Below are 23231 nucleotides of genomic sequence, written 5' to 3'. Positions count from 1 at the left end.
AGGCCAGAGTCATCTCCCTCCAAGGCCTCTGGAACCCAGTACTTTTTCCTGAGCAGACACCATTACCCCCCAGACAGCCCCGGGAGGCAGGAAATTGCCTGTTATGGGCTGATCTTGCCTCCCCACACCGACCCCAATTCATATGTTACAGTCCTAACCCCCCTCAGTACATCAGAAGGTGGCCGTATTTGGAAATAGGGTCATTGCCATTTTATTTAGTTCAATGAGATCGTACTATGGTAGGGTCGGCCCCTAATACAGTGTGACTGGCATCCTTAGGAAAGGGGGAATTTCAGACGTAGACAGGCATACAGGGACAATGCCATGTGAAGATTATAGTTCTGCTGGCACAAGCCACCAGAATCCCAGAAGCCAGGAGAGACACCTGGGGTGGACCCTTCCCTAGCACCTTCAGAGGGAGCCTGGCCCTGCTGACACCTTGATGTCGAACTTCTTCAGAACTGTGAGACAATGCATTTCTGTGGTTTAAGCCAACCAGATGGTGTTACTTTGTTACGCAGCCCTAGCTAACTAATATACTGCCCGAGTCTGGATTTTGCCAAAGGATTTTTGCAACGACGAAAGCTGAGACTCAAAGGGAATTTGGCGGCGGGGGGGCGGGGGCAAGCTAACCAAATGGTCACTGCTCTTAGGGATGGATCCCTGGTGACATCCAGGAAGCCAGCGTTGGTTCGAGCTTAGAAAGGGTGAAATAGGACGAGGATGCAAAGAGAGAAGGAGACCATGAGAACGATTTAGGGGAAGTGAAGGAGGGGAAGTGGCTGCCATCCAGGGGGATGGGCTGGGCCACCAGACTTACCAGAGCTCAGAAGAGGTTTGCCACACAGCGGGCAGCTGGAGTGGCCAGAGAAGTTTCCTTGAGCCAGCTGGTGCCCGTTGACACATTCTTTCCGCTCACGAGCATCCTGACATTTGTCTTTCAGAAGCACTGGGCTCTTCCCCTGTTGGGGACAGAGGTGGGCCTTAGAATGCCCTGTGCATCCAGTCTCGCCTCGAATCATAGAGATCTGGAGCCAGGGGCACCCTGACAAGCAGCAGAGGGCAGAGGGGGGTCCCCCCACCCCCGGCCCAGCCCCCTGACCTCCTTCTGCCTGGTGACACGACATCGGAGGGAACTCAGTCTGCGCCTCACCCTGGCACTCCTGTCACTTCTCTCCATCTTCCCCGCTCTGTCCTCGCTCCTGAGGGGCAGAAAATTTGGTGAGGAGAGCGCAGCAGACCCAGAAGGCCCTTCTGAGCCAGTCCTGCAGGTCGCTTCTGGGATCCACCTGGAATCTGCCTCCCTGAGGCCCCTTCATCCTGTTTCACCCCTGCTGTGGTCCCTAACTCTCTCCCTCCTGCTCTCACCCACTCATTCACTGAACAAACATTTACAGAGGTTTGCAAATTTCAGGAGCCTTGGGCACCAGGTCTGCAGCGGGGAAGGTGGCATGGTCTCCAACCTGAGGTCCCTCGATGGGCCTTGTCCATCTCAGTGTCCTCCCTCTGGCCCACGCCCCCCTCCCCTCTCATCATCAGCCTAAAATCCTGCCCATTCTTCCTGTGGGATATCTGTCAAACCCGGCTTCCCTCTTCCCATCCAATGCTCCAGCCCCAGATCGTGCCTCTCCTGGATGACTGGCACACCCTCATTTAATAAATATGTATTAAGTCATTGACAAAGAAACCCAGCCCCTGCAGAACCTAGTCCCTGGAGGGAGATTCCGTACCTCCAGTCTGTACCCCTCAGTGCTCACCATCATCGCTCACCACAGAGCTGTGCTCCTTTGCTTCCCAGGTGTGATCTGGCCTCTGCTGACTCCCCCCCCCTCCCCTCCTCCCAGCCCCACCCCGACACCGTTCCTGAGGAAGGCACCGATTTCTTTTCCCCATCCTCATTTCTTCGTATTGGTGAACTCCTACTGTTCCATCGGAATCCAGCTCAAGCTGTCACCTCCTCCAAGAAGCCCTCCTCTGCCCTCCCAGGGCATATGAGGAGCCCCCCCTACCACCCCCACCATTGCCCTGACGGTTCCAGTGAGAGGACGGGGCCCCCAGCTCAGGGCCCACAGTAAACCTCTTGTGGGAATCTAGTGGCAGCCCGCCAGCAGCTCTGCGTACTCACTCGGACAGGAACTCAAACCAGGTGAGGTTTGAGTGGGCTCCTCCGGGGCTGACGGACAAGCGAGCCCTCTCCCGGGCCCTGCAGGATCAGAGGGGACAGACACAGCAGCCCTTCCTTCCTCCCGCAGATGCCCCCTCTCGTGCCCCTCTCCCTCTGGGCTCCTGTGGATAGGTGTGCCCCCCGTGCCGTGTCTGAGATCCCACCCTCCCTCCACATGTGGGCTTGTGTACGTGGTCATTGCGAGGGGTTTTCCAGCAGAGGGTGATAACAGGTCTTGGTCAAACAAAATCATCATGTCAGAAAGTTTTTCTAACAGATGGCAGTATTCTGGGATAGAGGTACGTTTTCCCATTTGGACAAAGGTAGTGCATGGACTGGTGGCGGCTTGCTTCTGCACCCTGCCCTTCCCCCCACCTGGGCATCCTCCCACCTCTCCCGTCACTGTTTTCCTCCCATTTCTCCTTGTCTTCACACCATGCCCGTTCACTCCTATACCTGTCCCCCTACGCTTTCCCCCTTCACCTGTCCTCCGCATCTGTCCTCACATACCTGTTGCCTCACACCTAGCCCCCTTTCCACCTACCCATGGTACTGTCGGAGCTCTTGAAGCACCTGCTGGACAATTAGCCTGCAATGGCAGATAGAAACAGCCCACGGCTGCCCCACGTGGCAGACATTCCCCAAGGCGAGCTGTGATTGCCCGACCCGGTCCAGGGTCCTGATGCAGCCCCTAAACTGGATCCCCAGCCCCTCCCCATGCAGTCGAGAACCTTTCTGAGGGGCCTGGGTCCCTCTCCCGGGGGAAGGATGGTGCGGTGGAGAAGGATCGAGATTATTATAGGGGGACAGTGGCTGGCCACTTACAGGCAGTGATGCTACACCCTGCATCCCTCCCCCCCAAGCCTTGACTCCTTGGCTGTCCAGGGGGTCCCTCCCTGACCCAGGGGCGGACACTCACACATGATCTGGCTCCACGTGGTCCTTTTCCAGGCACTCCAGCACCGGTGGATCCAGGCCTGGGATCAGCCCCCACCCCAAGAGGCACAGGCGTGAAGGGGGCCCTGGGGAAGGACCAGCCCTGCATGGCGCCCCCTGAACCCACCCCTGCGGACATGGAGACTGTCCAGATGTGGCTTGCCACTCTCGGGGAGAAGAGGTGAAAGGACGGCAGAGAGCCAGGGATGGAAGTGTCCCCGGCGTGTCGTGAGGGCTTACGACTGGCTAAACGCTTTACACATATGCGGTCAGTGAACCCTCCAAGCGACCCTAAGGAGATACAGTAATTGTTCCATTCTCCGTGAGAAGGCTAGGGAGGCTTAGAGACCTGTTAGAAAGTGGTAGATTCCGGTTTGGCCTGTAGGTCTGTCTGACACCAGAGGGACACAAGCTCTTCAGATAGAGATTCAGAGACAAAGAAGGAGATAAAGAAAGAGACAGAGTCAGAGGGAAAAGAGGGAGCCCTGTGGGTCATTGCAGTGTTGTGTCCACCTTGGCTGGAGGATCCCTGGGGGGGTGGGGTAGGGGTGGGGGAAGGGCAGATGATGCAGGAATCCTCCCCACCCCCTCAGCATTCTGCCCAGTTCCTGTCCAGGGGACCCTAAGCCCCCTCCACCAGCCCCATCCAGGGGACCCTCCAGCAGAAACCCCCTACTCCACTTGGTTTGAATGAAAGAAACCCCCAGGCTGGGCTACCTTGAACCGCTGGAGCGGGCACTTCCAAAGCCGGAAAGATTTCCAGGGAGCTGATCTCATCGAAGGACACGGGAACCGACCGTGACCGCACTCTTTTTTCGGGGCTGTCACATTCCTGCAGGGAATAAGCATCTCTGCTCGCTAGGCCTGGAGACAGCCCAGGGCTGGAGCTCTGGAATTCTGAGCCACAAATTCCAGCCGTGGCCAGTAATTTCCCCCCAGGTCATGGTCATGGGCAAAGATGCCCCAGGTAGAGGCAACAGCTCCGAGCATGCATTCCCCAGGTTTGGGCTAAAATCCCAGACCTCAGATGAGCCCTCCCTACTTCCAAACGCCAGTTACAGGCAGCACCTCCTTCCAGCTGCAAAGATGCGGAGACATGCCTCCGCTCCCCAGCCCAGGGGTGCACTTATGGCCAAGGATCCCAGCCCAGCAAAGGACCTTCAGGTCTGGGCTGCAATCTCAGGACCCAACGATTCCCCAGTCACGGGCTATACCTGCCATGATAAAGCAGTCCCCCCAGCTATGGGCAAGGCACTCCTTGGAACCTGCAGAGACAGTGCCTGGGCCCACAGGTGTGTTATCATCCGGGGTGGCTGCAGGTTGCACCCACCTTGTTTGGTGCCTCTGGGGGGGTTCCCCTCCCAGACAGACACCCTTGGGTCCAGGCCTGCAGGCCCTCTCCTGGCAGGTTCAGAGCAAGGCTGGCCAGTGTCCGAGGGAGACAGGGCCCCTCATTTGCAGCTGAGGCTTCAAGGCTGAGCCTGGTGGAGGAAGGGAGGGAATCGGGTCTCTTCCACCTGGTTGCTGCCCCAGCTCCAGCATGTGAGGCATGGGGGCCTGGAGGGAACCCATGGGTAGCCCTCTGGGGGGGACAGGGCACGGAGAGGGGTCCAGCTCTCCCAGTACCAGAGAGGTGGGTGGGGAGTCTGGCTGGGGAATTTGATGCTGAAGTTCCATCTGCATCGCGGGCCCACTGTTTTTTGTGTTTTGGGTTTTTTTTTTACCTTTTTTTTGGCCCAGCGGCATGTGGTATTAACTTAGTTCCCCGACCAGGGATCAAACCCATGCCCCTGGATTGGAAGCTCGGAGTCTTAACCACTGGACCACCAGGGAAGTCCTCCCTCCCACTGTTTTTTTTTTCCACAGACTGGACTTCTATCTGGGGGGAACTGTGAGGGGTGGAGGGGGCAGCTAAAGCACCCCTCTCTACTGTTTGGGGCTGCCACTGTGGTTTGTGGGTGGCACTGAGCACGTATCTGTGTTTTGATCACAAGTGCATCTGTGGCTTTGTGCACGCATGTGCAAGTGACATGTTTATGCGTCCCTGGGTTTCAGCAGGGAGAGGATGCGTGCCTGCGTGTTGAGCGTGGGCGTGTACACCCAGGGTGCACGGGAGGGTGTGCACATCTAGGTCTGAGCCTGCCGGCCGGGTTCACACAGTTCCAGTCTGGGCTGGTGCACGCTCCTGCAGCGTGTGCGTGCTTACCCACGCACACGGATTCATGTGCCCACGTGGGCTCTGTGCGCAGGCCTGCATCTCCGGAGAGGGCCTTTGGGGCTGCCTTCTGACAGTGCAGACACCTCTGGTGGCCCTTGAGCTAGATGACTGAGAGGCAGGGGTGCAGTGTAGCCTGGCCGCCCTGGGGGTGTGTCCCAGAAGGCGTTGGGGGTGGGGTGGGGCGGGACTGACCTCTGCCAGGTCTCAGAGCAGCTCCGCGACCTCTCCCAGCTGCGTCTTCGAGGCAGGGCCTGGGACCCTGCCAGGCTGGAGAAGGGCGAGTCTTCTCCGGCTTCTTCGCTAGGGGGCCCACTGCCCCTGGCCCCCCTAGGCTGGCTTTGTGAAGGGACCTCAAGGCCCAGGTCCTGGATATACTCACTGCCCTGAAGGTCCCCCAAGTCCAGACTGAAGTCTTCGGAGCTCTCGCCATTGCCGAGCAGCCCTGGAATTCCATCCTCCTGGAGATGGATGGGGAAAAGGCATTGACCGAGGGCAGCAGAGGCCCCCAACTCGCAGACCCTGCCCATGCCCCTCCCGTCCAACCTGGGTTCAGCACCCATCGAGTGGCAGGTGGGGTAGAATGGGGGTGGTCCCCTCAGTGTAATGTCTAACCCAGGCCTTCAAGCCTTTATCCCCCCAAAAGGGGCCAGAAATCTGGGCTGGCAAACCTGATTTCACCTCTCTTACTGAATTTCTGTCTGATGGTCTTATGAAACAGACAAAATAACCTCTGTCCTGTCGGCTCACCCAGCTTGTTTTAAGCCTCACGTAAGATCATGCCTGTGAACGCAATTTGTAAAAGCGCTGCACGGAGGTAAATTACCCTTGGTGCTACTGCTACTGCTGGAATTTCAGGCAGTGTCAGGGCTCGTAGACTTTCTTTTTTTTTTTTTTTTTTTTTTGCCGCGTTGAGTGGTGAATAGGTTTCCTACATTCTTACAAATATCTGGCATTATCCAACTTCATATTTTTGCCGGGCTAATTAGTATAAATTAATATCTCATTGTTGTTTTCATTTGCATTGATTACTAATTATATGAAGCTTCACTTCCTATACATTGCCCAGTGTTACATGATTAGCTTCTGGGCTGGCTATAAATGTCCTATTCCTATCCTTTCCCCATTTTTCTACTGGGGCTTGTCTTTTTTTTTTTTTTTTTTTTTTTTTGGCCGCACTGCGTGGCATGCACTATCTTCATTCCCCCGTCCGGGATCGGACCCGCACCCCCTGCAGTGGAAGCGCGGAGTCTTAACCACTGAACTACCAGGGAAGTCCCAAGGGGCTCCTAGTCTTTTCCTGGGGCTGCTTAGGATGTGTCCTCATGTGTCTCCTGTACCCTAAGTTTCTCTCCCAGGCCTAGGGTGAGGCAAGTGAGGCACTCACCTCGGACACAAAATTGTAGGGGGTGCCCCAAAACTCAGGAATAAAGAAAATCATACTTTAATATAATATTTTAAAAAAGAATACAGTGCAAAGAGTTCCATGATGAGCAAATTATCAAAATGTTAAGACTTGACAGTTTCGGACCTCGCACCTCGCTTGCCTCCCCCTATTTCCGGCCCTGCTCCGTCCTACCGGAGGGTAGCCTGGAACCTCTGCGCTCCTAAATCCCCTGCAATAACTTCCGCTCCCGGACAGCAGAAGCCTGAGCTCGTGAGCACAATGCAAAGGGCTCCAGGGTAGGCTGCCTCCCGCTTCTGGCCCGTCTGCAGCCTCACGTCGCAACCCACCCATGAGGCATCGATGTGCCAGGCGCTGTTAGACACGGAAGATACACAGGGGTGGACGACGATTGCCACATCCACCAAAGCAGCAACCAATCTGCACCCAGAACTACACGGGTGTTAGCCCTAATTCCACCGCATCTCCACCAGGGGGCGCTGTTGTCCCGCTTTCCAGATCAGGAGACAGGCTCAGGGAGGAGAAAGGACCACACAGTCCTGGGCCACACAGTCAGTAAACCGCAGAGCCAGACCCAAAATCAGATCTGTCTGGATCCAAAGCTCGATCCTCTTTCTTACCCTTGTTACTCTTCTATTTCTTTTTCCTCTCTCTCCCTCCCAGTCATTCTATTTGTCATTCCCCCCCCCCCACCCCGCAGCCAGAGCACCTGCTTTTTCCTCTCCTTGGAGAACCTCTTCTCCCAAGCCACCCAGAGGCAGCCTGGTGAACTCCTATTCACCCGTCAAAACCCAGCTTGGGCATGCCCTCCAGGCTGCCTTCCTGACTCCTCCAGTCTAAATAAGGTGTCCCTCCTTTGGGCTGTCAGGATCTGCAGGACAGGGACTGTCCTTTTCCAGGCCTTTGTTAGCACTGTCCTCAGACAGGGTTTTGTGGGTAGGTGGGGAGTCCTCTACAAGTGCTCCATGCAAAACCAACCCTGAGATGTGACCCCAGACATCTATGTGAGCTCAGGCAGCCCTTGATGGACTGTCCCAACTGGTGGCCTGAAGGGCCCACTGAGCAGACCTGGCCCCCTTCATGAGCTCTATAAGAGGCCCCAGGATAGGACTGCCAGATAAAAGCCAGGACGCCCAGTGAAATTCCAATTTCATATAAACAACGAATTTTTTTCTAGTGTAAGTAGATTCCAAACATTACAATATTCAAGTCTAACTGCTCATCCTTTAATTTTATCTGCTCAATATTGCAATCCTGTTTATCCCTGGACCATTTGGCCGGTCATGGCCAGTCTTTACTAGGGGAGGGGTAACAGGAAGATCCCTGCTAACACTTGGTGTGGGGAATTTTCAGAGAAGCAGCCAATTGAAAGTGGAAAACACCTGCCAGCCAAGAGCCACGCTCTTGGTCGGCTGCGGACACAGGTGGCAGTGTCCACACCTGCCGTGGAATGAGGGTGGAAGAGCTATGCAGGGTCTGGCTTTTTCTCTCACCTGCCCCACTTGGAGCTTTCTACAGTTTTGACACCTTCCTTCTTTTTTAAAATCGTAGTAAAGTATACATAACATAGAATTCACCATTTTAACCAAGTTTAAGTATACAACTCAGTGGCATTAAGTACATTTACACTATTGTGCAATCGTCACCACTGTCCATCTCCAGAACTTTTTTTCATCTTCCTCCAAAGAAGGTTTGTACCCATTAAACTGTAACTCCCCATTCTCACCTCCTTGAGCCCCTGGTCACCTCGACTCTACTGTGTCTTATTGAATTTGCCTATTCTAGGGACTTCGTATAAGTGTAATCATACAATATTTGTCCTCTTGTGTCTAGTTTATTTCACTTAGCATAATGTTTTCATATGTTTATTTCACTTAGCATAATGTTTTCATATGTTTTCAAGTTCATCCATATTTTAGCATGGGTCAGAATTTCCTTCCTTTTAAAGGCTAACATTCCATGGTATGCATGGACCATATTGTATGGATATAAACAAAACTACATTTTGTTTATCCATTCAGTCTTTGATGGACATTGGGGTTGCTTCCACCTTTTGGTTCTTGTGGATTATGCTGCTATGAATATGGGATGTACAATGTCTGTCTGAGTCCCTGCTTTCACCTCTTTTGGGTAGATCTGCAGAAGTGGGGTTGCTGGATCGTACGGCAATTCTCTGATTGGCTTTTTGAGCCCCGCCCATACTGTTTTCCATGGTCTTGAATCTTTCCTTTGCACCCACTGATCTTGCTTTTTTAGGGGGGGTGCTGCACTGCGTGGCATGTGGGATCTTAGTTCCCCGACCAGGGATCGAACCCATGTCCCCTGCAATGGAAGTGCAGAGTCTTAACCACTGGACCGCCAGGGAAGTGCCTGCACCCACTGATCTTTCTCCCCCCAACCTCCCTGGCTGCTTCGTCTCTGCCTGCTGCTTCCTCCCTGTATCTTTCATATACCAGGGTCCCTATTCTTCAGTCTCCGTCCAAAAAACCCACACCTCTGGCCCTGGCTCGTCCAGGTTCCCCTGGTTCTCCTATGACTTCAGTGGCAGCCTTCCCGATATCACTCCAATCCCATCCCTGGTGCCTTGGTAACCTCTGCCAACTCCTGTCTCCTCTGCCACGGCCCCAAAAGTTTCCTTGCCTCTCTGGTTTTCATCCTCCTGTAAATATAAATACATCAGGACAGCCTCTTGGCCTGGGCCGGGCCCTCCCCACTCCCTCTCCTATCTGGCCTCCCTCACAGGAGGCAGAAGTGGGAACCTCGCCAGAGCTTTGGGTGGAAGGGGATGGTGGGCAGCTGTGGCAGGTACAGAGATGGAGGGGGGAGGGAGGGGGCTTTGTCCTTTGCTGGGGAACTTGTATCTTTCCTCCAACATTTCCTGGGTCAGAAATGGGAGCTGGCCCACTGAGGGCCTTCCCAGGCATCTCCCTAAACATTTGTATGCTGGCCCTGATGCCCCAGAGAGGATACAGTAAATCCAGGTTCCCGCTCCCGGAACCCTGGGGAACCTTGAGGGATGGGTCCCCCCTCAATGGCAGACCCAGAGACGAGATGTCCCAGGAATCCCACTCTACCAAAGGGCTTGCTGCGTGCAGATTGAGATAGTACATGGATCGACGTTTTTAAAAAATGTAAACAGTTATTTATCTCCTTGTATATTAAGAAAAAATAGCACACCAAAGCAACTTCAAGCATATCATTTCTCTGGTTCCATTTCATCGTGTAAAAAGGGAACTGACTTCAAACAAAAGAGCAAATAAATAACAGAGACAGACAGTTTTCGGATGGCTGGAATGATAGAAAGGCCTTAGTCAAGGTTTGCATCCCTCGCGTGTCTTTTATTAGCTCAGTGTGACCTCAGGCAAGTTTCTAACCCTCTCTGGGCCTCAGTCTTCTCATCTCTAAAATGGGCGTGATGCTGCCTTCTTGTAGGATTGCTGGGCAGGTAGAATGAGATGATGCTTACACATTGCAAGCCCTCGATCAAAGGAAGTAGATATTGGTTGTTGCAACCATGGTTATTGTTTTTATACTTCAGGAGTCAGGGCCCTTCCTCTGGGCAAATTGATGACCCTGCCAGATGGAGCTAATTGGAGTAGACTGACAACTAAATCCAGCGATTATAATCAAGGATGAGTGAATGTTCTAGAAAATGGGCTGGAGAAGAACTGAAGGGGGGCCAGCTGACCCTGTTTGAAGGGACAGGAATTCTGGTTTGGAGTTATACTTAGAAAAGCCCTTTTTTGTTATTATTATTTTAAACTTAAATTTAATTTTTTTTTAAGTTTGAAAAGTAAGATTTATTCTAAGCCAGATCATATAGAAAATTCCTTTTTTAAAAAAGGACAAACCCTGGGGTAATCATTGGTGTGCAAAATCTACTAAGGACAACTCAACTAGGACAGGTTAGACCATCTTTAGACAGTTTCCGTAACAAAATAAACCCCCCAAACCCTACTTCCAACCACATAAAATAGTGTCTATGTGACATGTAAATGATTTCTTGAGCTGGCTATATAGGTCAAGTTGCATATATTTTAAAATAATTTACATCTTATCAGTATATATATCTTTTTCAATGAAAAGTCCTACTGAATGTTTTTAGAAAAAGACAGAAAGAAGGAAAGAAAGGAAGAAGAAGGGAAGAAAGAAAGGAAGGAAGGAAGAAATCAGGGAGGGTTTCCTGGAGGAAGTGACAGTGAGGGAAGCCCTGAGGAATGAGTAGGAGTTAGCTAGGTAGAGGCTCTGGGTGAGGGCATTCCAGGCGTTAAGAGAACAGGATGTTCAGAAGCCTGCTGGCTTGAGAGCTCACGGTGCTTCCCCGCCAAACTGGCAAGATTTCCTAATGGCTGAAGGGGTTTGTGTTGGGGAGGGAATGGGGTTGGATCAGCAGGCCTGGTAGGCCAAGGAAGGATTTAATCTCTAAGTTCCAAACAATGGCGGTATGGAGGCCAGGGGGCTGTGATTTGCCTTCAGAAAGATTATGCAAGTTGCAGAGCCCAGATAGGCTTGGACAGGGGCAGGGCTGTTGGAGCAGTGAAGACACTTGTGCAAATCACCTGGGTGAGCAATTACAGTGGCCTCCACCAGGGCAATGGAGAAGGAAGGAGAGACATGGACAGAATTGAGGGTTGTACAGGTGAAGTGCTCACAGGGCTTGGGGAGGGAAGGGCAAGGATGTTGCCTTCTGCTGTTTCCAGCTCCAGTGACCAACTAGATAAGGACACGGCTGCGGGTGGCGGGGCTTATTTGGTGGTGGTGGGGTAGAGCCTCCCCGTAGAGGGCTCCTTGCTTCTCCAGGTACATGCTTCCTCCATTGCCATCCTATCTGCCCAACTGCCTGCAGCCCAGGGTTCCCATTCCAAGAGGTCCAGAGCCCTGGAAGGATCCAGAGCTGAACTTAAGTCCTGGTCCTGTCTTCATTTACCCTGGACTCTCCCTGACACCTAGGCCAATTCTTTCCCTGCTTGGACCCCAGTATGCTCTTCTGTAAAATGACAGGGGCAGATACACAGAATTTCCTACATATGGTTTGACTGTAATGGACCCTCCTTCCTTAGTGTGGTGGGTGTTATAAAATGCCACCCAGACCCCCCCTTCAGTGAGGATGGGCTGCCCCAGATGCTGGAGGAGGGCTGCCAGCAGATGGCTGTCAGCTCTCAGTCTCCTTCTGGGAAGTCACATCCCTTCCTGGGCAGTCCACAGGCCACGACTGATTGATGTGGGGACGTAATGGCTTGGCCACCTCAGCCTGATTTAGAACCACTCTGCAGGGCTGTTCTAGCTCAGAGGTCCCCATGGGAGCTTTTTCTTCCTTTCTCATTGATTGTTCTACCCACCCATGCACCCATCTAGTGACCCTTCCCTCCTCCCTCCCTCCCTTCCCTCCATTCTTTCATCCATCCATCTCTTTTGTCAATCCTTCCTTCCTTCCATCCATCCATCAGCCCTCCCCTCTACTCATCCCACCCTCCCTCTTCTTGTTCCAGAAAGGATTCATTTCCTCATCTGTAGAATGGGATAATAACTACTCTGCCATGTTTTGATGAGAGTTCCCTGAAATAATGCACACAAAGTTCCTGCAGGTGCTAAAAATGTGTACTTGCTGCCACAGGCGTCATCAGCTCCTGCCCGTCTCAGCAGTCAGATACATGCCTGCTCATCCTCCATGGCGGAGAAGTCTGGGTCCTCAGGCCTCCAGGGTCCACCGCTGCTCTTGGTGGCTGAGTCTGCAGCTCCAGAGTCAAAGGGCTGGACATATGGCTTGGGCTCAGAGCCTGTGGGGAAGGGAGGGACAAGGTGTCATGGCTGAGTGGGAGGCCTGAAGAGTCAGGGCCTGAGTGCTGCATCTGGGCCTCAGTTTTCTCATCCGTAAAATGGGATGGCAGGGGAGGATGGTCCCAATGATCTTTTTTTTTTTTTGGCCACACCCTGTGGCTTGTGGGCTCTTAGCTCCCTGACCAGGGATCGAATCCAGGCCCTCGGCAGTGAAAGAGTGAGTCCTAACCACTGGACCGCCAGGGAATTCCCTCTTTAAGCTAACATACACAACACCACTCGACACCACTCATGCTGAGCCTGGGACAGGTATTTCTATTCAATCCCAGGGCTCTTTCTTCCTGAGCCATGGTCCCCTCGGAATGCTTCCCACTGCATCATTTTTGGAAGCCATCTCCAGCTGATACGAGTTAGCTCGTGAGATGAAATCGATTTGTCATGCCTGCTCTAGCAAAAAGCCCTCATTTGCTACAATGGGTCCCTAAGACCAACTGCAAGTACCCAGTGCCCACATTTAGAGGGTCTCTAATGGTAGAACTTCAGGCTGTCTCTGTCCCTATATTGTACTTTGAGTTCCAGGGACCCCTGGGTGGCATGGTATAGAGGAGAAAACAAGGGGTTTGGGGTCAACCAGACTGTGTCCTTGCCTGGACCTGCCCCTAATGGCTGCACACCTTTGGGGAAGTCGCCTCTCTGCGCCTCAGTTTCCTCACCTGGAAGGTGGGTGTGATGGTGCCCACCTTTCAGGGCCCGATCCTGGGGTGCTTGGTCACCTTCCTTGCCCTCCAGGTCAGGAGGGTGCCCTCGCTTGATCTTGGGTGTTGGATGGAGCCTTTTGCCGAGGGAGAAACAGGCACCCCTGACCCTCTCCCGCTGCCCCTTACACTGCAGCTAGAGCACATCACCCCTGCGTATACGAATCCCCACGGAGGTTACCCACCGCCTGCAGGAGGAAGGTCAAATGTCTTGGTCCAGCCACTGGTGCCCACCAGGATCTTCCTTCTGTGCCTTGTCCCTGCCGCAGCAGGACCCACTGCCTAAGAGCCCCCCATTCCTGTTGTAGGGCTGCCTGCCTAAAGACCTCATCCTATTCACTCCAGAAATCTTCGTCCACCCCCCATCTACGGTGCCTCTCTCCTGTGCACTGCATCGCACTGCATTGTGTTGTGCTGCACTGCACTGCATTGCCTTGGCATCTGGACTCCCTTCACTCCTCCACACCCCCTGCAAAAACATCCTGGGTCCTGCTGCAACCAGGGAGCTGAGGGGAGAGTGCCTGGAGGTGAGGCTGGAGGATATGGGTGAAGGTGGGGGCGAGGAATCCAATGGAGGTGATACCCAGAGAGACTGACCAGCACGTTTGCGGTAAGAGCGATAGCAGCTTCAGGAAGGGCCAAGGTGGGGGTGGGAAGAGGGATGGCGATGCCTTTGGAGAGTGGCAGTTAGATCCTCATCCGTTCCTTAGCTTGGGTACCCTGTGGCTGGGTGACCCCATGTCTCAGCTTGCTGGGGACAGTCCTGGTTTATGCTGAGTTAAGTAATGATTAACAGTAGCCCACTTTCACCCTCCAAAGGGTACAGGTGGGGTGATCTATTTGGTGGCCACTCTGCCTATAACCATTGCAGCTGGCAGAGAGGAAGGGGTGATGCTGTCCTTTTCTATCCCAACATGGGGTGAGCTGTCTGTACCCACTTATGTTCCCTTTCCTCCCAGCTGTGTAAGTACAAACACTGCCCCAAGGTTTGGGGGTGCTGACAGTTGTATAATTTGGGGAGCCTTCTTTAAGAAAACGAATACAAAATTGTGAATGCAAAATTGCTGGGGCTTTTGGAAGGTAGCAAGAACAGCAGAAAATAGCTAAGGCAGAAATAAACACATTTCATAAACAGATGAACGAAAAGGTATCACATGGGCATAAAAAACTCAAGGAGTCTGGAAAACATTTTGGCAATTCTTCAAAAAGTTAAGCATAGAGTTGCCATATGACCCAGCCATTCCACTCCTAGGTCTATACCCAAGAGAATGGAAAACATAGATCCACCCAAAAACTTGTACATGGCAGTTCATGGCAGTATTATTCTCAATAGCCAAAAGGTGGAAACAGCCCAAATGTCCATAAACAGATGAATGGATACACAAAATGTGGTCCATCCATACAATGGAATATTATTCAGTCATAATAAGGAATGGAGTTCTGGGAGTTCCCTGGCTGTCCAGTGGTTAGGACTTGTGCTTTCACTGCCAAAGGCCTGGGGTTCAATCCCTGGTTGGGGAACTAAGATCCCACAAGCTGCACAGCACAGCAAAAAAAAAAAAAAAAAAAAAAAAGGAATGGAGTTCTGGGAGTTCCCTGGCTGTCCAGTGGTTAGGACTTGTGCTTTCACTGCCAAAGGCCTGGTGTTCAATCCCTGGTTGGGGAACTAAGATCCCACAAGCTGCACAGCACAGCAAAAAAAAAAAAAAAAAAAAAAAAAAAGGAATGGAGTTCTGACACCTGCTATACCATGAATGAACCTTAAAGACATGATGTGACATCACAGAAGTCAGTCACAAAAGACCACATGTTATGTGATTCCATTTATATGAAATGTTCAGAATAGGTGAATCCATAGAGGCAGAAAGTAGATTAGTGATTGTCTAAGGCTGGGGAGAAATGGGAAACTTTGGGGTATGCTTAAAGGGTACAGATTTCTTTTGGGGGTGATGAAAATGTTCTAAAATTGATTGTGGTGATGGTTGCACAACACACGGCTTGTGGGATCTTAGTTCCCTGGTCAGGGATTGATCCCGGACCTGGCAGTGAAAGCGAAAGCACCAAGTCCTAACCACTGAACCGCCAGGGAATTCCCATCACTGTGAATATTCTAGAAACCATCACTACTTTCCCAGCTACTCTCCCAACCTGGTTGAGGGCCTCTGTTCTGCTGCCCGCATTCAACCTTGCATCTACCCTGAGGCAGCTTTCAGGGAAATGTAGGACACAACAAGCAGGCTGTGAAGGACGAGAAAAGCCAGATGTGGGGTTGGGTCCTGGAGGCTGATGGTAGCTTGGAAGGGGAGGGGGAGCCGCCTGGAGAAGCCATCGCATCCCTCAGCCAAGGCCCAAGGGAGCCTCAGGAGAGGATGCAGGGTCTGCCTGCTTCCCTGGGCAGGGGCCTCACAGAGGCCTGAGGCCTCCTGCAGCCTGTAGAGGCCAAAGGCAGAACCTTATGCCTTGTATCTGTGACCCTAACAGTCTGGGATCCAAAGGCTAAAGGCGAAAGGCCAGGGCTGAGTTTATTCTTTGCATGGAAGCTTCTGACCCAGGAACAGGCCGAGCTTGACCCTGATGACAGACTCCATTCTGATCCCAGTGTCATATGTTGAGCCTCAAACTTTGTGTCACAGACTGAGCCTCTAACCCAGTGTCATAGACTGAACCTCAACCTGGTGTCACTGACTGAGCCCTGACTTTGGTGTCATGTACTGACTCCTGATCCTGGTATCATGTACTGACTCCTGATCCTGGTGTCATGTACTGACTCCTGATCCTGGTGTCGTGGGCTGAGCCCTGATCCTGGTGTCATGGACTGAGCCCTGATCCTGGTGTCATGGACTGACTCCTGATCCTGGTGTCATGGACTGAGCCCTGATCCTGGTGTCATAGACTGAGTTCCCATACTAGAGCCACAATCTGAACCCCAACCCTCATCATGTGCTGAACCCTGACCCCAGGTACAGACTGAGCCTTAGTTCTGGTGACAGATTATCTCCTCCAAGCTCCAGACTTTGTCTTCAATGGCCTCTGCCTTTGTCTCCAGTGGTGACTGCCTGATATTCCCACCTGCACTCCAGTCTCAAGCTGTCAAGGCCAAACTCCTTGCTTTCCTTCCTCCTTCTGTGTCCCCATATCAGTGTGACTGCACCGTCTTCCCAGTGACCCTGCCAGAGACCCGGAGATGAGCCTTGCCTCCTTACTACCCCTCAGGACAGCAAGCCCTGTCAATTTCACCTCCACGACATTTCTCTACTCCATCCTCTTTTCTTTTTGCCTCTGCTACTATCTTAATGTCAACCTCCATTATAGCTCTTTCTACACAACCACAGCTCTTGTTGGGATTTTCCTGCACAAACAATTGCCAACCACAATTGGCTTCTTCTGTTGCAGTAGCTGGTATGTCTTCTTGGCATGACATTTCGGAGAGTCACCCCCCTTCCTCTGGTCCTTACCCCTAGACTCCCCTTAGAACGACATTCGAGCCCTTTTCAGTCTACCCTCTCAACTCCCCACACACACCTGAGCCCCTAACTCACTATTCTCCTGTGTGCCTCTGTGCTGTTCCCACCACCCTTTTCCACTCTTCCTGCCTTGGCAACCAAGAACTTTCTCTGATCCTCTGCAGACTGTCTTAGCCAGAAGACTTTGAATTCGTCTGCACCCCTTTTCTACTCCCTGTTGTATTTTAACTGGCTTACTTGCTCCCTTCTAGACCAGGAGTTTCACAGGCCAAATCTGACTCAACACCTGATTTTGTAAATAAAGTTTTAGTAGCACACGGCCACACCCATTCGTGTACGTATTGTCTGACTGCTTTCATGCTACAACTGCAGAGTTCAGTAGTTGTATCAGAGACCATATGACCTGCAAATCTGAAGACACTTACTCTCTGGCGTTTTACAGAAAAAGTTTGCTGTCCCCTGCTCCAGATTGTGAGGCAAGTTCTGTATCCAACCCACTTTTACACCCCCAAGTCCCAAGTGGTAAAATCTTATGTGTGTTGATCAGTTTCAATATGCCTTGCCTTGTGCTAAGCCCGTCATGTTCTCTGCATTCTTCTATCCTCACAACAACCCTCTGAGTCCCCACATTATGGAAGGGGAAACTGAGGCTCAGAGAGATGTACTGACTCATCCAAGATCATACTGGACTGGCAAGAGGCAGAGCTGGGATGTGAACCCAGGTATTTCTTGCTCCAAAGCAAGGGCTCACAACCACAAAGCTATCCTGTGGTGAGCAGATGAATGGATAGATGGGTGAATATATGGTTGGATGGAAGCATGGATGGTTGTATGGATGAATGAATGAATTATTGAATAGATGGACGAGTGGTTGGATAGTTGGCTAGCTGGCTGCCTGGCTGAAGGGAAAGTTGTCTGGCTGGGTGGTTGGATGAATGGATGGTTAAATAAATGGATGGATGGGTGGTTAGATGGAGGAATGGATGCATCGATGCGTGGATGGATAGTTGGCTGGCTGGCTGGTTGGATGGTTGGATGAGTAGATATTTCGGTGGATGAATAGGTGGGTGGTTAGGTGGATGGATGGTTAGATGGATGGACGGGTGGATGGATGGATGCATGGATATGTGGATGCATGGATGGATAGTTGACTGTCTGTCTGGTTGAACAGATGAATGGGTAGGTGGTTGGATGGATGGATGAGTAGATGTTTAGATGGACGAATGGATGGATGGATGTGTGAGTGCAGGGATGGATGAATGGGTGGATAGTTGGGATAAGTGGTGTGTCAGTGTCCAGTGGCAGTGATGTATTACTTGGTATTCTGAGGGGATGAAGAGGGGGGAAACGTAGATAGAAAGAGGCAGAATTGTGGCAGAGAAGCCAGGCCAAGAAGGAAACCAAGTTGAGACACAGAATGCACACATTATATATACACTTATTATGTACTAGGGAATGAGTGAAAAAGTATGGCTGAAATGGGTAATTGAGCACCTGAGGAGAAGGGCCAGTGGGGTTCTGCCCCAGGGAACTTCCTGCAGGTCCCAACCCCCCTTCCCCAGTCTTGTCTGCCTCTCCAAATCCACTCCATTATCTTCCCAGGAGGTCCCATCTGGTGCCCATACAGCAAGTTACAGAGGTTAAGAAGGGCACAGAAAGGCGAAAGAATGAAAGGACTCGGTTAGGGAGACCCTCTCTGCGCCCCACCCCCATGCTTCTCGCTAAGGAGCCGCCTCTCAGCCTGTATTCAAGTTCTAGGCAGCCTCTTCCAACAGCAGCCCTGCAGCATCAGCCATAAAAGGGTTTAAGAGTTACCACTGGTTCCCACAGCTCACTCCCCAACCTGTCGGCCGATAAGTCACAGCTTCAACCTTCCCGGGCAGGGAGACAGGGTGGGCTGGGCGGCCAGGAGTGGGTAGACCTTCATAAGGATCTGGGTCCCAGGTGGGATCCGTGGCTGATACCCTAATTCTCTAACATTGCCAACCACTGGTGGATTAAAAAACCCTCCCCAAGCCCTCCAGCTGCCCACACTGGTAGCTTTGTTCACTGGTCAGAACATACCACAGAGGCAGCCTTGAGACAGACCTGCTTTCAAATCCTGGCTCCTTCAGCATGTACTTGCTGTGTGACGCTGAGATCATCACTCCACCGTTCTGAGCTGAACCTCACAAGGGCTCAATAACTGGCAGCAATTTCCACCATTACGACTGCTCTTCTGTTGCATCTCAGTCCGCACGCCACCGTCTCCCTCCCCAGCCCCAGCCTCCAGGTCCCCCCATATTCTCCATATTCCAGTCTTCTCCAGCACAGCGCCTGGCACACGACAGGTCCTCAACCAGAGTGTATGTAATGGACAAGCTAATGAATCTTCTTATTGGCTGCTCTCCTGCATGGAAACTCATTCATGAACAAGTACTTGGCTTATGCAGGGGGTACAGGGGGCTCCTATCACACTATCCCCCACGCCCCATGGCCTTGGACACCATCTGGCTATCAGCCAGGACTAAACTCCTGCCGAGATTTAAGAAATGCCTTTTTGCAAAAGCAATTTGCCCAGACCTTGTGGGATATGATACAAGGGTCTCTCCAGCCGCCACGTAGTAAACTGAAGTCCTGGGACCCAGGGAGCGCCCAGCCAATGTGTGTGTGTGTGTGTGTGTGTGTGTGTGTGTGTGTGTGTGTTCTAGGGAGGCGTCTACCAGAATTTCTGGAAGTCTCAAACCTCCTTCCTTTTGCTGCCTCTCTGAACCTCTGTCCTGCAGCCATCAGGGAACAAATCGCGTCAGGAGCTCCCAGGAAGCCACCAAGCTACCACAGTTCTAGGGTGGATTCTCCTTCTACAGATTTACCTCCCGAAACAAGTCCCTGGCTGAGCCTGGGGACACGTTTCCTCTGAGACAAGAGGGACCCCACAAGTCTGTGATGTTCTGTTGGGGTCCCAGGAAACCAGAGATCATGAAATTTGGGGCTGGCTCAGGCAGACTCTGTGCCCCTGGGCTGAGGAAAGGCTTGGGGTGGGATGGTGGGCAGGCTGTCCAGGGAGCCCTGCCTGGGTGTCCGGTACCCACTGCTCGCTGCCTGCCCCCTTACCTCTCTTGAAGGCCCACCGCTTCAGCCAGCGCTTGGAGAGGGCCGGCCAGGAGTGGTTGAGTGCTGAGCTAGCCATGGGGGCCGTGTGTGCGAGCATGTGAGTGAACAGCAGGATGAGGAAGGCGATCGGCTGGGAATATCTGCCAGGACGGGGCTGCCAGCAAGCGGGGCGGAGACTGTCTGCAGGGGCTGCCAGATGCATCAGCTGATGGGAGCTTGGGGCTGGGGCAGGGGGGCCCCGGGGACTCCAGCCTTGGGGGAGGCCAAGTCCTTAGTACTAACCCTCACCTCCCCTGCCCTATAGGCTTTTCACCCTGGCTGGACAAGACATTCCCAGGGGGAGCTGAAGGGTGCAGTGAGGGGTCCTCAGAAAACAAGTATAGACTGGGTCCCGAGGTGGACCTGGGTACGCATGAATGTCTGAGTGTTTGTGTGTGTGTGTGTTTCATTGTCTCTGTGCTTTTGACAGTGTATTTGTGTGTTAGCACAGAGTGTGTATTTTCGAGTCTTGAGTGTCAACTTGTCTATGGGGGTGTGTGTATATAAGCATTTTAGGGTTTTCTTTTCCCGGTTTCACTGCGATATAATTGACATCCAGCACCGTGTAAGTTAAAGGTGTAGAGCATAATGACTTGACTTACATATACGGTGAAATGATTACTACAGTAAGTGTAGTTAACTTCCATCATCTCATACAGATATACCAAAAAAAAAAAAAAAGAGAGAGAAAATAATGTTTTGTTGTTGTTGTTCTGAGGAGAAAATTCTTAGGATTTACTGTCTTAGCAACTTTCAAACACACCATGCAGCAGTGTTAACTATAGTCACCATGCTGTACATTACATCCCCAGGACTTATTTATCGTATAACTAGAAGTTGGTACATTTTGACCCTCTTTATCCAATTCCCCCACCCTCACCCCCTGCCTCTGATAACCACAAATCTGATCTCTTTTTCTATGAGTTTGGTGGTGGTGTTTTTTTTAAAAATTTAATTAATTAATTAATTTGTTTATTTATTTATTTTTGGCTGTGTTGGGTCTTCGTTGCTGTGTGCGGGCTTTCTCTAGTTGTGGAGAGCGGGGGCTACTCTTGGTTGCAGTGCGTGGGCTTCTCATTGCGGTGGCTTCTCTTGTTGCGGAGCATGGGCTGTAGGTGCGTGGGCTTCAGTAGTTGTGGCGCGTGGGCTCAGTAGTTGTGGCTCGTGGGCTCTAGAGCGCAGGCTCAGTAGTTGTGGCCCACGGGCTTGGTTGCTCCATGGCGTGTGGGATCTTCCCAGATCAGGGCTCGAACCCGTGTCCCCTGCATTGGCAGGTGGATTCTTAACCACTGTGCCACCAGGGAAGTCCCTGGTGGTGGTGGTTTTTTTTTTAGATTCCACATCTAAATGAGATCACACAGTATTTGTCTTTCTCTGTCTGACTTATTTCACTTAGCATAATGATCTCAAAGTCTATCCATGTTGTTACAAATGGCAAGATTCCCTTCCTTTTCTTATGGCTGAATAATATTATCCACACAGTTTTAAAAATCTCTGTGGTCCTGTGTGTGTGTGTGTGTGTGTGTGTGTGTGTGTGTGTGTGTGTGTGTGTATCTGAATGCCCATCAGTATCTGTGGGGTTGCATCTACATGACTCATCTGGGACTTGGGGAGATCTGAATCTGGTATTTGTGGGGGGTTTTGTGTCTGCCTGGGTTTCTTTGTGTCTACTTTTGTGTCTTTATCTCTGTGTGCATCTGTGTGGGTGCCAGCCAGCGCCTGTCTGTACAAGTGCTGCCCCCTGGTGGTTGAAGCCTCCTTACTTGGATTTTCACTAATGTCTGAAAAATTCCTGGCTGTCCCTTCTCTCTTCAGTGAACTCTCAGCCTCCACCGACCCTTCTCAAAGGGTTAGCCACAAGTCTGTCTTTACCTACTCGACTCCATCATCCACTTATTTTATTTTATTTTATATTTTTTGCGGTACGCGGGCTTCTCACTGCTGTGGCCTCTCCCGTTGCGGAGCACAGGCTCCGGACGCGCAGGCTCAGCGGCCATGGCTCACGGGCCCAGCCGCTCCGCAGCATGTGGGATCTTCCCGGACCGGGGCACGAACCCGTGTCCCCTGCATCGGCAGGCGGACTCTCAACCACTTTGCCACCAGGGAAGCCCCACTGAAGTCTTTTTTCCATCCCCTCCAGTCTTCTAGCTCTCTCGGGGGCTAAATCTAATGGGCGCTTTTCAGTTTCCCCTTTACTGGACAAGTATGACCACTTTCTTCTTGAAATCCATTCCTCTCATGCCTTTTCTTCTTCTGTCTGCTCCTTCTCAGTCTCCCTTCCTGACTCGGCTCCTCTTCCTGTCTCTGCCTGACCTTTAAACTCTGTGTTCCCAGGGCTCTGTCCTTAGCCACTTCATGGTCTCCCCACTGGCCTTGGTGACCCCATCTGCACTTCTCTCATCACTTCCGCTATCCTATTATGAGTAGGTGGCCTCCAAATCTTTCACTCACAAAAAGACATACAAACACACACTCTATACACCAACACCATCCAATACACTTCCCAGTGCATGTAGACAATGGCAAACACACACACGCAAATAGTCAGACATATGTTCACACACACACAATTATACACAAACAGCCAGATACATACATAGAAATCCAGATAACAGCTCAGGGAGATTTAAAAAATCACCTACTCTGCTGTGCTCCAGGGTTTAATTCCTCATCTCCCACCACATACTTTTCCCTGGACAGACTACAAATGCCTCTTGGATCTTCCAGACCTTTGGGTGGAGAGCAGATGTGAGAACTTCAGGGAAATTAAAAGCAGTGAGAAGCCAAGAGGGACCTCCATCAAACTGATGGCAACAAAGACAGGGACCCAGGAGCCCAGAAACAGAGAAACACAGTGAGTCAAGCACAGTTAGCAATGGAGGCTTGATAAAAATCTTGTGTTAAAAATACAACAGGGATACCTATTTCTAATGATGGCAGGCTACCTTATTGCAGATTTACCTTTCCACCAGGGTAAATCCAACTAAAAAATCTGGATAAAATCAGAAGAAAAAAAAAAAAACACCCTCAATTTGAAGGCGTTGGCAGCCAAGGTTTGAGGTGTCAGAATCCTAGAGAGGTGAGGTAGACATAATGCAATGCTGGGTGTTTTTTTTCCTTACAAGCAAATTGTTGATATAAATGCAGTTCTTAAGTGTGAAGCAGACCAGAAAGGGGCTGAGAAAGTGAGTGTAGCTTCTGGCAATCTTCTGGGGCTGGAGAAATAGACATTGGAAGTCAGGGCTCACAAAGAGGAGAGAGCTGGGGTCACCGAAGACTATACCCTAGGAGCAAGGGGAGACCAGAAATGGACCAACCTTCACCCAGACCAAAATCCAGCTTCAAGTCAGCTTAACCCCTGATTAAAGTCACCTGCTTTTAC

The 23231-nt window shown here is 51.6% G+C and overlaps 1 protein-coding gene across 1 annotated transcript in view; it reads right to left on the bottom strand.

Moving 5' to 3' along the window:
- Nucleotides 1-411: 411 nt before the first annotated feature.
- LOC103079784 (uncharacterized) overlaps nucleotides 412-23231 on the bottom strand; it is a 69583-nt gene continuing 46763 nt past the window's right edge. Inside the window, exons 4-14 of the mRNA XM_007460742.1 lie at nucleotides 19811-19950; nucleotides 12376-12497; nucleotides 5511-5776; nucleotides 4431-4581; nucleotides 3818-3932; nucleotides 3084-3141; nucleotides 2709-2753; nucleotides 2126-2203; nucleotides 1103-1202; nucleotides 821-962; nucleotides 412-461 (exon numbers count right to left, since the gene is read on the bottom strand). Of these exons, the coding sequence (XP_007460804.1) occupies nucleotides 412-461; nucleotides 821-962; nucleotides 1103-1202; nucleotides 2126-2203; nucleotides 2709-2753; nucleotides 3084-3141; nucleotides 3818-3932; nucleotides 4431-4581; nucleotides 5511-5776; nucleotides 12376-12497; nucleotides 19811-19950 (1267 nt within the window). The remainder of the gene's footprint in view (nucleotides 462-820; nucleotides 963-1102; nucleotides 1203-2125; nucleotides 2204-2708; nucleotides 2754-3083; nucleotides 3142-3817; nucleotides 3933-4430; nucleotides 4582-5510; nucleotides 5777-12375; nucleotides 12498-19810; nucleotides 19951-23231) is intronic.

Source organism: Lipotes vexillifer, unplaced genomic scaffold, assembly GCF_000442215.2.
Source record: "Lipotes vexillifer unplaced genomic scaffold, Lipotes_vexillifer_v1.1 scaffold1011, whole genome shotgun sequence".
In the NCBI taxonomy this organism is placed as follows: domain Eukaryota; kingdom Metazoa; phylum Chordata; class Mammalia; order Artiodactyla; family Lipotidae; genus Lipotes; species Lipotes vexillifer.
Note: the sequence above shows the minus strand (reverse complement) of the source record. Positions and strands in the feature narration are given on the sequence as shown.